This window comes from Toxoplasma gondii, chromosome VIII (genome assembly GCF_000006565.2).
Source record: "Toxoplasma gondii ME49 chromosome VIII, whole genome shotgun sequence".
Classification (NCBI taxonomy): domain Eukaryota; phylum Apicomplexa; class Conoidasida; order Eucoccidiorida; family Sarcocystidae; genus Toxoplasma; species Toxoplasma gondii.
The window spans coordinates 3,839,367-3,854,042 of NC_031476.1; the positions used below are offsets into that span (position 1 = coordinate 3,839,367).

The 14,676-nt window shown below is 50.5% G+C and overlaps 1 protein-coding gene across 1 annotated transcript; it reads right to left on the minus strand.

Moving 5' to 3' along the window:
- Window positions 1–1,634: 1,634 nt before the first annotated feature.
- TGME49_272600 (adaptin c-terminal domain-containing protein) lies at window positions 1,635–14,177 on the minus strand (the record flags this gene model as incomplete). The annotated part of the gene is made up of 12 exons (XM_018781669.1): window positions 1,635–2,726; window positions 3,197–3,315; window positions 3,683–3,753; window positions 4,222–4,355; window positions 5,125–5,186; window positions 5,562–5,741; window positions 6,184–6,429; window positions 7,199–7,716; window positions 8,501–10,462; window positions 10,864–12,037; window positions 12,573–12,790; window positions 13,991–14,177. 12 exons carry the CDS (start codon window positions 14,175–14,177, stop codon window positions 2,579–2,581), a joined length of 5,019 nt encoding a protein of 1,672 aa, XP_018636705.1. The 3' UTR covers window positions 1,635–2,578.
- Window positions 14,178–14,676: the final 499 nt, after the last annotated feature.

Genomic DNA, 14,676 nt, shown 5'->3' on the forward strand with positions numbered 1-14,676 from the left:
TATAATCAGACGAAAGGCGGCTATGTGAAGGCTGAACAGAAGCCGAAGATGAATTTGTATAACTGGATGTCGGGTATGGCGGTAAGAGCCATTGGAAAGGCGGTGGAACCTCCCGCTTCTCTTCTTTTACGGACAGCAATGGCACTGTGCCTCCGGCCTGAGGAAGCTGAGATTTGCCCTTTTGCCTTGTTGATTTGCTTTTGATAGAGTGTCTTGTGTCTCTCCTGTGACAGGAAGCGCCTGCGCAGGAAGAGAAGAGAGGATTTAGCTCCTTAGCAAACACACGATTTGGAAAATAGGAAGTACTCGCCGACGAGACAGTTTTTAAAGAGGCAACATCAGAAGTCTTGGTTTCCTGAACAGAAGCAGCGAGAAGCCCTCCATTCGATTCATCGCTTCTGGCAGCTGATAAGTAAGAAGCGCGAGACGGCGTCAAGGCAAGATCGCAAAACTGACAAGAAAGGTTGACTTGTTCCGTATCAAGTTCAAATGAGGACACGCAACCAAGTGGATTAGTACAGCTTAGAATTGAGAGGAAACAAAGCACAGCAAGCCTTGCACCCGCCATCTTGGCGTGGAGACCAGCAGACAAGAGCACATGTAGAACACCCCCTGAACCTGCAACACAAAAGCGTTTCACGCGAGTTGCAACATCATATATGAACAACACAGAATGGCGGCGCCAAAAACCAATGAACGCAGAAACGCAAAGTTTTCTCCCGCAGCCATTCAATGAGTTTTCACGTGAAATGGCTAAGCAGTGAGACTGGAAACGCGTGCATTGCAGCTACGCTGATAGTTTTAGCAGCTCTGCTAACTGCACATTTCCAGAATAGCAAAACTCCCTTTAACCAGAAAACTCAGCACGACTCCGAGAAGCCGTGTGACTATTGGACAGCGGGACGCAAGTTGCATTTGCTGACGAAAACAGTGTCACCTTTTCGCGATAACTGTCCTCGTGTTGCAATCGTAAATGCGTCTGAATCCACAAAAGGAAACGTTTCCCTATCTCAGATGTAGCTCCGTCTATTCCCAACTATCATGACTCTCTGCTGACCGCTGATATGCTCAGCCGTAGGATTGCCTTGTAGCGGGAGTCTAGCCCGTTATATTTCTTGGGTTCGCTCTTCTTGACCCTGTGCTCCAGAAAGTTTTCATGCGCCGGCTTGCCGCTGGCGCGGCGCTCAAGGTGGGTTGGAATGTCCTAAAGACTCTCTTCAGCTCTTGCATTTAGACAAACCAGGTTCCGGTTTTTGCAGCAAATGTTGACATCTTTCAGGACGACTTCCTACACAGAAAGCTAGGTATGGAGGTTTGGCCGTTGTCTCTGACGGACGCATAGTGAAATAACCTACTATCTCTTGCCCATAGTCACGTGCATACGTCTAAACCCAAAAGTACTGTGTAAATAAATATATCTAGAGGTCCAGCGGCACTGAAGTACCTGCGCTGTCCACCGAGACTGTGCGGCGCTCTCTTCGCAGGTGCTACCTAAGTCAACGATCTGTGAAGACAATAGAGTTGGAATCTTTGAGGCAAGAAGCGTGTTTTGTCCTAGGAATCGTCTGAACGTGGGAATCGTGGAATGCCACGCATTACATCCGAGACACGGGTGTCAATGTCGATGCTATGCTGCAGTAAATATGGAATTCATCGCCCGATGGTCTTCAGGTTCATCCATCTGGGTGTGGGAGGCCGCCCGAGGTGTACGTGCACCTGGGAGAGCAGTTTGTGCCACATGAAGCTGACGGGCGCGAACGAAACATCCTCAAACGCAGACTCGGGACGTTTTTGGCTGTACGAAACCCATCAAACGGACACCGAAAGTAGAGAAAACGAGGGCGGAGACGGCGGCAGCTTCTCGTAAAATATGACTCGCCACAACGCCGATCGAAATCGATAACTGTGCACGACAACGGGGCATTGCGCAATGCCTAGAGACGGGCCACTTCCCTTCTCTTCGTCGCCCTTCTCTGCGGAGAAACCACCTCCGTTCACCTCAACACAATTCACCGGAAACAACAGTTCATAAGCAGGGGATCCGGTCATGTGCATATATATATATATATATATATATATATATATATATATATACGCATATCTCTGCGTGTGCGCACAAATTATACGTATGAAGCGGCCGCTGCATGAGGAAAAGCCCGGTCGAACCGGCGAGACAGAGACAGCCCAGAAAAAAATTGCATGTGGGTAGACGCATGCGTGTTCGCACTCGGAGCAAACAAATGAGGACGCCCTTTGTTTCCACTGGGGCTGGAAACGCACTTAGGCATCCCCTTTCGTTCCTCCACTGCCTTGAAAAGTCTGATCCACAAGCAAATCTAGAAAAGAGCCAAGTCCAAGTTTCTCACATCTCCACATGGACCTGCTCGCTCCCAAGCAACACAGATTCATATACATGCATATATGTATATATATATATATGTATATATGTATATGCCTATGCGCGCCTGGATAGATATGTTGCCCGTTTCGCGATTTTTGCTGTTTTCCCTGATTTCTTTTTCCAGGTTTCACGGCTTGTTAGACCGCTGGTTTCGACATTTGTTTGCATTTCGTCGTTTCAGCTCGAAGAGAGCGGCAAAGGCGCCGGTTGGGGTGTGGCCACTTGAAGACTGATGAGGTCGCGAATTCCCTGACTCAGAACGTGGCAGTCGGAGCGAACGACGAGGCGGCACTTCCCGTGGTGTCTGCCGCGGCCGATTTCCAACCTGAGGAGGAGGAAAATGAAATGGAGAAACACCGGTCACGAAGAAGGGGAGAGGAGAGAAGGATGAAAACCATTGTTTCAGAACAAAGGGGAGACAAACGGCGGGAAGACCACCACGGCGCGCGACGCTAAAGAAAAGTAGAAAAAGGCAAAAGACGATCCACGGACGTTCGCGACACAAAAAAGCGCATCGACGCATCAAAGAAATTTGGGGAGCAGGCGGAAAAACGAACAGCCCCTAAGAAAAACGTTTTCAGAAAGAAGAGAGAAGCGCGCAGAGGAAGCGGAGCACGCGACACAAACAGAGGAGCAGAAAAAAACTGGATACACCAACACTGTGCTTCTTCTCCCTTTTCTCTCTCACGCCTTTTCTTCCGTTTTACTGCCTCTTCTTTTGCCTCTCTGTTCTCATTTCCTGTCATCTTTTTTCTCCATTCTTTTTCGTTTCGATTCTCAGTTGGTTGCCCTCACCGGACGAGAGCAATGGAGAGGGGAATCGCTTGGTCGCAGACACTGGGAGGGAAGGCGCCAGCCAGAACGAGGTTCTCTGGATTCGGGTCTACGTTTCGACACAGAGACAGCGCGCGACCCTGCAGCAAAGACACAGAACGCGAAACGTTTTTCCACTGTTACATCAATCTGAGACCAAACCTCCGACAGGAAGAATCCTTTTGGTGTACGCCAGAACTACAAAAGAGAAGAGAAGCGAGAAAAAAAGGAACAGAAAAGAAGAACATTCAGCGCAGGGCAAAAATGAGAGGACTACTCAAGCGAAAAAACGGCGACGCCTGACCTACGCCGACATCGAAATCTGAAACAGTGCTGCGGCTGGTGGCTTCGTGTCTCCGTCTTTGCGATTATACCGGGGAGTGTGAAGAGAGAGAAAAAGGAATCAGTCGCAGATGGAAACATTCCCTTTTTGCCGTTGCTGAAATTGCCAAAAAAGAGGAAACTTACGAGCTGCGACGCCTGTGCGACGGCGAGAAGAGACCCGCGGAAGCGAGAGTGGAGATTAAGCACGCAGGAGGCTGAGTGCAACGGTGACAAGCCACAAAAGCGGCATGAATTACCCCATGGTTTCCCTGAGAGTGTCTCAACACCCCAGGCGAAGTGCGTGTTTTCGCGATGAGCAAAATGGAAAAAAGAGAGAATGAAACAAAGAGAAATACACACGATGAGACGAACGATGGGAGACAGGGATTTTCTCCTTGGCGTTGGACACGAGTGTCACCCGTCGTCCAAACAAGGGAGACTCAGACCTGTTTTTACGGAGTTTCAAATAGTCATGAAGAACGAAAACGAGTTTTCCTGTATCACTGGTATCTCCGTGAGCTTGTTCGCCCCGAGTTCTCTGAAAACGCAGGGGCTACATTGTCAAAGAAAAAACATGCCACAGCAGATCTCGGGTTCCTTTAACCGAAGAAACGCCTTGTTCAACTCTCCACTGTACCTACACCGCCACGCGACCCGCCTTGCTTTCTTGCGACTGTCCTTACTTTCCTTCAACACGAATCTCTCGTTTTTCCAAAAAACGAAAAACTCCTCGGCACCCATTTCGCGACCTTCCATGAATTTCGTGACGGCGATCGGAAGCGTGACCTCAACACTGCGTGGGGTATTGTCAGCCAGCCTGCACAGGCGGAAAAAAGAAAGCGCGTTTTCTGCAACGAACGAAACTCGCATTTGTCGACATTCGATAGCATTCATTCCAGTCTCGCCTAGTTGCCTCTCCTGTCGAACCTCTCAATCCACTCCAGCGGTCTTCCGAGCGAACATGGAGTTCTACCGCTGGATCTCCCCTGCCCTATCCTGGTGTTAATGTTTGAGCACCTCCGCTCTCTGCCACTCTTGCAGTGAGAGATACACGCATAGCTTTCAAGGGACAGAGCGAACAAAGACTCTAGAAGACCATCCGAAACGCGTTTCGTTTCCGTTTTAGTTCTGAGAAACTATTAATTTGTTCTAAATATTGAATTAATGGATTAAGACTTAATACTTCTTTAAAATTATATACTTTTAATAGAGAAAAGATCTCCTGATTACAAATTAGCAGCTCTACCACTGAGTCACATCAGCTAAAAAATTTATCTTCGTCAAAACTGTAAAACCAAGGCGACAAATGCAGACGAAGGCTCAGAAACAGAGCGAATCAGGACGTGTCTTTGAGGCTGTTGAGGTTCTTGACAAACGCACAAAGACACAGAAGCACGACGACGGAACACAAGCATAGGAAGGCGAGCGTGGAGAAGAGGACGAAAAAGACAAAGGAGAAAATCATTGAACCAAAATGTGAGTGTAGCAGAAAATAAGAGCCCACGAGACACAAACAAAGAAAGACGGGCGTGGAGAACGCAAACCGGAAATTGTCGCTTTTCGTTTTCCTTTTCTTTCAGCCTCACAAGAAATCCAGTCGAAGCGAAGGCCATTCGTCGAAAGGAGCTAGACACTCAAGCGCAATTTCCTGCGTACAGAAGGTAAACGAAATCCTTCCTTTTCCTCAGAGAAAATTAGAAAAAACTAAATCGGCTGATAAACGAAGATACAGAAGGTTCCGTATGCTCAAAAACGAAAATTAGACACACTTTCTACACATCCACTTTTGTAACATTTTCACATGCATTTATACATACATATACGTATATGCATACATACCTACACATGTATACGCATATATATATATATATATATATATATATATATATATATATGTATATATATATATATATATGCGTGGAACTTACTCCAGTCATACATATCATCACAGTGCTGATGTGAATGCGCAGAGTTGGGGGTATTGTGTGGGAGTTGAATCGGAGTTGTTTTACGAAATTCTCACTTGACAAATCTGTTGCTTGGGTGCGAGGACGGCAGGCACGGCCGAAGTTTGCAGAAGGAGAGACTCTCCTTGAGGATTTAAAAAGGCAGTGGCAAAGCTCTGAAGAAGGCCGCTTGTCTTGTTGCCGTAGTACAGAGACACTCGACCCTTCAGGCCTTCGTACACGCTCTTTACTCCAATCTGAAGAAACACATCCGGAAAGAACTCTTCCTGTCCTCATTCGTCTAAACCACAGACATCTACAAGAAAACCAGGCTCTTCAAACTCCTCATATTGGCTTCCATTTGCAGAACTTTGACGCCCTCACAGTTTCGCATGCAGGAGACGCACATGCATGGATGGAAACATACACATCAAATGACCTGCGCAACGACGAATTATCTGTGCTTACATATACATCTATACACACATAAATATATATATATATATATATATATATATAGTTATCTATATATACACATATGCAACTATTCATGTAGCAGCACGTACATGCATATGTACACAAATGTGTATTTGTGGTTGTGTGCAGCAAGCAGCCGTTGGTGTCTTTGCTGTCGTGTCGTCCGCGGAGGAAAGGTGGAAACTCGCTGCAGAAACAATGGAGATACGTTTGGGGTCCTACCTGCAAGGTGTCGTCTTCGAAGAGCAGCGCGTCGTCGACGAGGAGAAGGCGACGCAGATGATCCCTGACGAAAACGATGCGGGGGTGCTTCACCTCTGTTCGCTCTCTCCCGTTTCGACTCTCCAAAGAAGCGAGGGAGGAAGGCCTCGACAGAGAAAACGCGTGAGCAGGGAACGATGACTGCCCGGCAGTTGCTGATGCGCTGTACGGCGAGAACGGGGGCAGGGTCGAAGGGTCGCCCTCCATCTGAAAAGACGCGCGCGCTTCGTGAAACACAGTGAAGAGACTGTTTCAAATTCGAAGAGAACGAAGGCGTCCAAAGGTGTGAAAGACGGTAGGGGCATGCGTGGAAAGATAACGGCGGAGACACAGAAATCCAGCCACGAGAGAGATGGTGAAGCAACATCTGTTAAGATCGAAAAAGAAATCGCACAGAGCCGTTTTGAGAGAGTCGACAGAAGCACGAAAGACGCAACGAGGCGACAGACGGCGTGTCTCAATGAGAAGCTGCGAAACACAGAAATCCCTCTTTTCCGGAAAAAACACACCCGTTACTCAGATTCTCCAAAGCCTGGAAAAAATAAGCTCAGCCTCAGTGAGAGAAGCAAACGGATAAAAACTCTCGACGCTTCTGCCTTTAATTAGACGTGTCTCTCCATTTTCGCGACCCCGGTCCGCAGTGCTTCAACGAAGTTCGACAAATGAGACTGGATATGATTCGGACAAGATCTCACACAAAATACGTCGTGTTTTGACTCAATGTGAAAGTACGCATTACACTACTAAAAAGAATCTGTAACTCGACAGCTACGGACTCCTTGAGCAGAAGATCCCAAGACAGTTCCGTCACTGCGATTTCCTTATGAAAGTGTCTTTTCGTGTACGGAAGTCAAGCTGAAAGAAGAGCGTTCACAGGGGCAGAAAGAATGCAAGTAGCGAACTGCATCTCCCCTGATTTGTACACGCGCTTCTTCTTCTCCAACGCCCCCTCTGTTTTACACCTCTTTTCACTTACATTGTCTTCTCCGAATCCATTGACCAGCTGGGAAACTTCTGCCAGTTCGTGTCTTCTGGCGACTCTCTGATCTTCGCTTCCCCGTCCCCAGGCCTCTTGACGCGAGAAAAGCCGTCTGTCTCCTTCTGGCCTCTCATCTCCCCACACGCTGTTGCTCGCGACACTGTCTCCGTTCTGTCTCTCGGCTCCCCCGAAAGACACACCTGCCGGGTGGAGGGACGAAGACGACAACGCCGACAAAGGCTTGAGCGCGCTTCTAGTGCTACGAGAGATGTCGGGAGAGAATGGCGATATTGCTGAAGAAGGCAGGAAACTGGAGACGCTCGGAGAGACACTTGCGCAGCTGGTTTGGCAAGAAACAGGCCCGGGAGAAGGTCGAGCAGACCGCCCGGACGGTCCAGACGACGTACGGGGATCGACTAGAACTTTGAAAGACTCGATCTCTCGCAAACTCGCTGCGTACTTGGTCGAGAGAGACGCGAGCTTCGCTTCCAGATCTGAGATCTTCTCCTCCGCCTCTGAAAGAAAAGGGGGAAGAAAAGTGAATGTAATTTCAAAGTGCTTGGCCCTCACAACACGTTCTTCCTGCGTTAGAGACACCGTATCTCTCGTAAAGCCTCGTCACAATTATGAGAGCGACAGACTCACGACCGTGGCAGAAGCAAGTCCAGTTGGACACTTGGCTGTTGCTGCATTGGCATGAAACCAGATCCTACAGCTGATAACAGAGAAGACAACAAGGGAACTCGACCGGCTTATATTCGGAGAAGAGAGTGAGAGATGCAGGACACGTGTGTTCCATCGCGAGAGGGGGAGAAGGGAAGGGGGGTTGATCTTAGGCCAAGGTAAGAACCGAATGTTTCTAGATGAACATGTTGGAAATATATGTGCGGAAGGGACAGTCGGTGTTCTCAACATTCAAGAACCTCTTGCATTCGACCACAGATTCAGGACACCTAGCTGGCAGCGACTGAACACGTTACATTTCGATGGTTTGCGGCATTGGGGCTATTCCATATCGGTTGTGTTCGACGCGTAGACTATGAGTGTCCTGTTGTCATCTCCTGAAAAGCGAGATACCAGCACTCCTCAGGTGCAAGCAGGTCCGACTTTTCATTGAATGCTTGCATCTTCTTGTTGCGGACGCCTAGTCACACTACGTCACTGAAATACCTGTGAGGAGCTGTACGTTTTCTAACATATCAACGAAGTCCTGCTAACCCCACGGGTGCATTGGAGAGCTTCTCCTGGCCCTTGTCCGCGCGTACACACACACACAGCATGCGTTCTGTCTTTGTTTACCATCGAGTCTGTCGGAGAGGGCAGAGGCGCGTGAACTCTCTCTCAGCCACATGTCTTTCGCGTTATCGAGGGCGGCACACTTTTGGTGGAGGTTGATTTTGAGTCGTTCGCTTTCGTCTCTTCGTGTTTTCGCTTCTTCGTCGGCTTCGACGAGGCGGCCGCTGAGATTCTGCAGCTTCGCGACGTGTTCTTCTTCTTTCTTGAAAAAGGTTTTTCGCTCTTCTTCCCACTCTCGCGTTTTTCTGTCGAACGCATCCTTCATCTCCCGTCGGAGCTTCTCCGCCTCTCTTCGCTCTCTCTCGAGTCTCGCCAAGTGCTCGTTCTCTCGCCGCCGAAGCACCTCAACTTGCTCCTCGAGCAGCTTCACCTGCTCCTCTAGTCGCGTCGCTTCGTCGTGCCTCCTCCCGCTTCTCTTCTCGCTTTTCTGTCCGCTGTCGACCTCGAGACCCGGCTCCCTGGCAGAAGAGGAAAAGCCATTTTCTTTTTCTCTGCCTCCCCGTCCTCTGGGCTTCTCCTGGGTGTGCACAGAAGCCTCGCAAGTCCCGGCGTAGACGCGGCTTTCGCGCCTGGAGACAGAGCCGGTGTCTGTCTCTCTGTCTCCGGAGACTGTGGGGAAGACACCCCAGGTGCCCCTCTCCGGCCTCACCCTTCGGTCTGCAGACAGACGAAAGGGACTGTCTCCTTCTCGCTCGCCCGCTCTCCCGTCGCGCCGTCGACCGAGCCCCGAAGCGTCCGCCGACGCAGCACCCACAGCTGAGAAAGGTGCAGAGACACCGGACGCGAGGCTGGAGACAGGCGTGAAGTGAGAAGGGAAGGAAGGGGAATCGTTGGGGACGTCTTGATCGGAGCAGGCAGTCGTGAAGAACTCAAAGTCTTCAAAACTGGAGAGGGGTTCGCCTTTCCTCGATCCGCAGGGCCTCCCTTCGCGCGTCGCCCGCGCCGCAGCTGTGTCGAAGTCGTTCGGCGTCAGGCGCGGAGAGAAGAGAGAAGACGCTCGGGAGTGAGTCGAGTGCGACTGCTGCGGAGACGTCGAGTTTGGTGAAGCCAAGGAGACGGCTTCTCTCCGTCCTGCTCTATCCACATCCCCTCGACGAGGGATCGCATCTCCCGCCGACAAAGAAGAGGCGTCTCCTCTGCCGACAGACCAGCGAGGACGCGAGAGAGAAGGAGCCGATCTCCGACTCCGTCTTGGCGAGGAAGACGGTGAGCCTGCCGAAAGATTCACCTGTCTCTCTCTCTCGAGAGATGTTACCGGGGAAGATTTCTGTCGTTCTCCCCCGCGACGGGTGGAGAAACCGCTACCGTCCGCGTTTCTCTCTTGTGCCACTTGACAGGGACTCGAAGGCTGCGACGGCAACACTGGATAAGAAGCTGCGCGGATCCAGTCGAAGTCTTCGCCTCCTTCGCTCTCCTCACCGTCCTCTCTCGCCTGAAACTCTTCTCTTCCTGGGTCGCCAAAGAGGTCCGTGTCTCTGCCCTCCGGAGCCTGTCTCTCCTTTAAGTCGGAAGAAAGAAACGGAGACGGGAAGTTGCTCTCTCGCATCCCCGCCGCCCCTTCGCGACGCCTTCTTCTCTCCTTTGCATCTGGGGATCCTGTGGCTGACGAGACAAAGGCCGGCTCTCCACCCACAGACCGACTTTTCTGACTGTTGCTTTGACTATCCACCGCGGAAGACTCGCCAGGTTTCCGTCTCCCTTCCTTCTTTGTTTCCTTCTTCCTTTTATCGTGAGGCCCCTGCAGTGGAGAGGAAGAAGAGGAAGTCGCTTTAAGTCGGGAAGACCGAGCTGGACGGCTTTCTTCGGCCTCTAATTCCGACTTCCTTTCCTCTGCAACTGTGAAGAGCGACGGTGGATTCCATGCGTTCATCTCTAGGAGAGGCGAAGCCTCGGTTTTTCGCTTGTTCTCTCGAACGCGTTCTTGCTCCCACACGGACCCGTCGTCGAAGGCGTCGAAGCCGATCCCTGAAAACAAAGCATGAGCTGTAAAAAACATATGGATCAACGCTGGACTGCGCCTCTTCTTTTGGTCGACGCTCACGCACAGAAACGCGCTTCTCGCATTGCATGTACAGGTCAGGAAAAAACATGAAAACACACAAACTGGAATAACAATGACATAAACACTCACATGTGCTACCCTTCCTTTCCAACTCTTTCCCTCGTGTCGGTCTCTTTCTTGTCTTTTCTCTTTCTCTCATATTGTCCCCTCTCTTGCCTGGTTCTCTTTCTTTCCCCGAGTTCTCTCCCTCTTGCCTTGCTCTCTTTCTCTCTCCCCGATCCCTCCCCTTCGTCCTGGTCTCTTTTTCCTTCATCTTGTACCCTCTCGTGTCTTCTCTCTCTTTCACCCTTTCCAGACCGCGTACCTTCGGCATCCCATTTGAAGAGATCTTCGTCTTGTTTCTGTTCCGCGCCTTTGGCTTCTTTCTTCTCGCCGAGAGGACGGCGGCTGCAGTCGGCGGGGCCGTTGGTCCCTGCAGCTCGCGCGTTCTTCTTGGCCTGATTCTCGAAGAAACTTCGAGTGCGTTGAAAGGGTGTTAGAAGCGCTCCTGTCTCCTCGCACTCGCCCAGAAAGTCTTCGGCGGTCTCTCCAGGCTCACTCGTAGACTCAGGCCATCCCACCGGAGTCGCTGCAAAAGGCCCCGGCAGAGAAGCGGCGTCATTCTCGATGGATTCGTTAACAGATACGTGTTTGACATGTTTTCCTTTTAAAGATTCCTTCTTGACAGACTCGTTTCTCGCCACAGAGGAAGCAGGAAAAGTTTGACAGGTTGCTGCGTCGCTCCCCTCTCTTCTTCTCTGCTTCCCGCTCCCGACGGAGGCGCCATCGTCGCTTCTCTCCCCGTCACCGGATCCGACGACCTCAACTTCCTTCTTCCCTTTCTTTTCTTTCTTCTCCTTCTTCTCTTTCTTCTCGTTCCTCCGCTCTCTCTCCTTCTTCTCGTCATCTCTCGCCGGTTCTTCGTCTTCCCTGCGCACACTCGCAACCGACTCCGTATGCGGCAATAACTCAGCGACTCCCCGAACTTCGCCTCGTCTGCCGTCGCCTTCTCTTTTCTCCTTCTCTTTCTTGTCCCTCTCTTTCTTCTCCTTCTCTTTTCTGTCCTCCTTTCTCTCGGCCGAACTCGCCGCAGAGACAGACGCCTGTCCGTCTGCTTCCTCGTTATCTTTCTGGAGCTCCCAGTCGAGGTTCTCTGCTGGGACGAAAGGCTCGTAAGCCTGCGGTCGAGCGTCTCCATTCTTCAACTCATCGTCTTCTCCGAACTCAGCGTCGTCCCCCAGAGGCATTGAAAATGCCGAGCGCGGCTCTGACCGCGTGTTTGTCGGAGAGGCGGCTTCCCAGGGAGACTGAGAAGGAAAAGCGAACGGAGCTCCCGGAGACGCTGCGGCCTCGTCGGAGACATGCGCCTGTGGGGTTGCGGCAGGAGACGCTTTCTCTCGCCCCGCAGAAGACCCTTCAGCCGTCTCTCGGCGCCAGAGCTCCAAGCGGCGCTTTCCGGTCTCGTACGCCTCCAGTGCATGACTCAGTTGATCTAGAACCTATACGAAAGGGAGATGTAGCTGGGTATGTGTTAAATTGATATATGAATATGAATGTGTAAAGGCAAGTGGAGACTTTTATCCACAGAGATGCAGATACAGATACTTACGGAGCTGTGAAGAGATACAAATGTAAACAGATATACAGACAGTGAGCTAAAGGAGTTACAGAGACATGTGAAGAGACTGAAGGCGAAGACTGGAATTCAGGAATCAAAATCTACGCATATGACCTACATCCTCCTCCAGGGGGAAAGCCGCATTCTCTCCATTAACCTACAGCCATCAAAAGGTCTGCCTAGGATTTCAGTCCTTCATTTCCATATACATATATATATATACATGTATAAGTACACACACATACACATACATATGCATACTCACAAGTGAACATTCTCTATCCACCCACGCGTATACGAGCAGCTGTATATATGTATATACATACAAATATATACAAACATATATGTACATATATATTCAGGTGAGCGGATTCTAGAGAAGTGTAGACGATCCGCAAAAAGAAGTATTCGTTCACCTTGCTGGTGGTCGCGAAGTCGTCCATTCTTCCGTCGTCTACAGCCTTTGCGGCTTCCTCTTGCAACTTCCTCTGTTTGTGTCCACACAGAGAGGCACATCCGGCGAGCATGGAGGTGCACTCGTCGAGTGCGTGCACATCTGAGGAGGAAAATGCGTCTTCCAGGTGGCCGCCGTTCTTCATCATTTCCTGGAGAAACTCCGCCGCCGACAGAGCCCCTGGGGAAAGCGGAGGGGAGCGAAAAGGACGCAAAAGCGGAAAACAGGATAAAGGTGCGCGTACAGTCGGGAACGACGCCACCTCTCTGCATGCTCGAGACTCTCTTATTCTGGGGATTAACAGACACCATCGGCCGCGGGGCCCTGAGCGCCAGTGCGGATTCGATACTTCTTTAAAAGCATAGGAAAGACAAAACAACTCGGTTCACCACCCTAGCTAGCGAGACAAGTGTTCCATCTCGAAGCGCACCCTGAGTGGAATAGCCAAAGAACAAAACAGGTTCGAGTCACTGAGTGAAGATCGGCTTCTGAAAATAAAGTGTCTCTCATCCAGAGCAGCTCCCTGGTTACCACTTCACCTAAGGAGCACTTACACATGCATTTATTATTATTTTCTATGTTTCTCATTGTGTCAAACGCTCTAGAGCCGCGAATATGGATTTCGACTTTGGGGAACGTCAAGCCACTGGCATTCCCGGTAAGTCCCTCCGACAAAAAAAGAGAAGACAGGCATTTCCTTCTCCGCAGAGACGCTCTTTGTGTAGATCCACCCTTGCAGACACCCGAGAGACAAGAGGTAGAAGGGAGAGACACAGACGGAAAACAGGAAGAAAGAAGATTTTCTTCTCTCTCCCCATACCATACATCGACTCTTTATCTCTTTTTGAAGGCGTCGTACCCACTGCAACACAAGCAAGTACTCCCTTCTCGAAGACCGTGAACCCTAGCCCGTTAACATTTCACTGGATTCGAGTTCTATTCTGTGACCACGACTCTGGAGCAATCAGGACAAGTGCAAATGCGACCACTCGATCCTTGTCTTGCTCTCGCAAAAAGACACAATTTAGAAATTTTTTCACTGTCGCATCCCCCCTGTGTGAGTGTACAACGTGTGCCTCCTAATGAAAAACGCCTTTGCTTTCCTCTCTTCTTTCGTCTCCACAGCCTCTTGGGGATGCGGAGGATGCATTTTCTGTGGCGCGTTTCGCACCACAATTGCTTTCGCGCATTTTATGCAGTACGTAGAACACTACTACATGTCTGCAGACCCATATATACAGAGATGCATATGTATTCAAATAGTGTTAAATACATATGTATATGAATATATATGTATATATATATATATATGTACGGAGGCAGAAGGTGATAATAAACAAGAGGGGCAAAGCCCAGTCGATCCTGTTTCCTTGATCTCACCGCTGAGAATCTCTTCGAGTGTTCTCTTGTCATCGCTGCATTCGCTTCCGGCATAGCTCGAGCGTGTCGGGGCAGGAGGGCCTGCAGCTGGCGTGGCGGCGGGGGGTGGAGGGGGGGGAGGCGCAGTCTTTGTGGCGTTTTTGATGGCCTGTGAGGCCTTCCTCGAGTGTTTTTTAAACATGCCCATGGTTGCTTTCGAGAGAGATCTGAGACTGGATAAGATACAGTTGCCCAAGGCAAGTCTGTCTGCCGTTGGGACTCGAAGCCCCGAAAACGCAAGGGGCAGATGTGTCGCTGCAGGCCGAACTCGAGGCGTTTTCTCTCTCGCTTTTGTATCCGACAAAGATTTTGGAGTCTCCAAAGAGAGGCCCGACAGGCGAGACACTGGCCAAATGCGTAGATGCGAGTTCCCCCAATCCTTCCGGTCTCTGGCTAGCTGCAGCAGTCAGCAGCGCGTGGACACCCGCGCTGCTCCACGTGCTGCAGGAGGGCGGCAACGAGCAAAAGCTCCTCGAGCAGAATTGCCTCTCTCAGTTCCTCCACAGAAAGCGGAACTGGCGCCAGGAGGGAAGAGGGCGACGTCAGAGAAGAAGATACTGTAGAAGACGCGGCGTACTTGATGAAGATCAGGCCGAGGGAGCGCAAATGAGAAGTGGCAGAGCGAAATCATTTGGAGACATATGGGG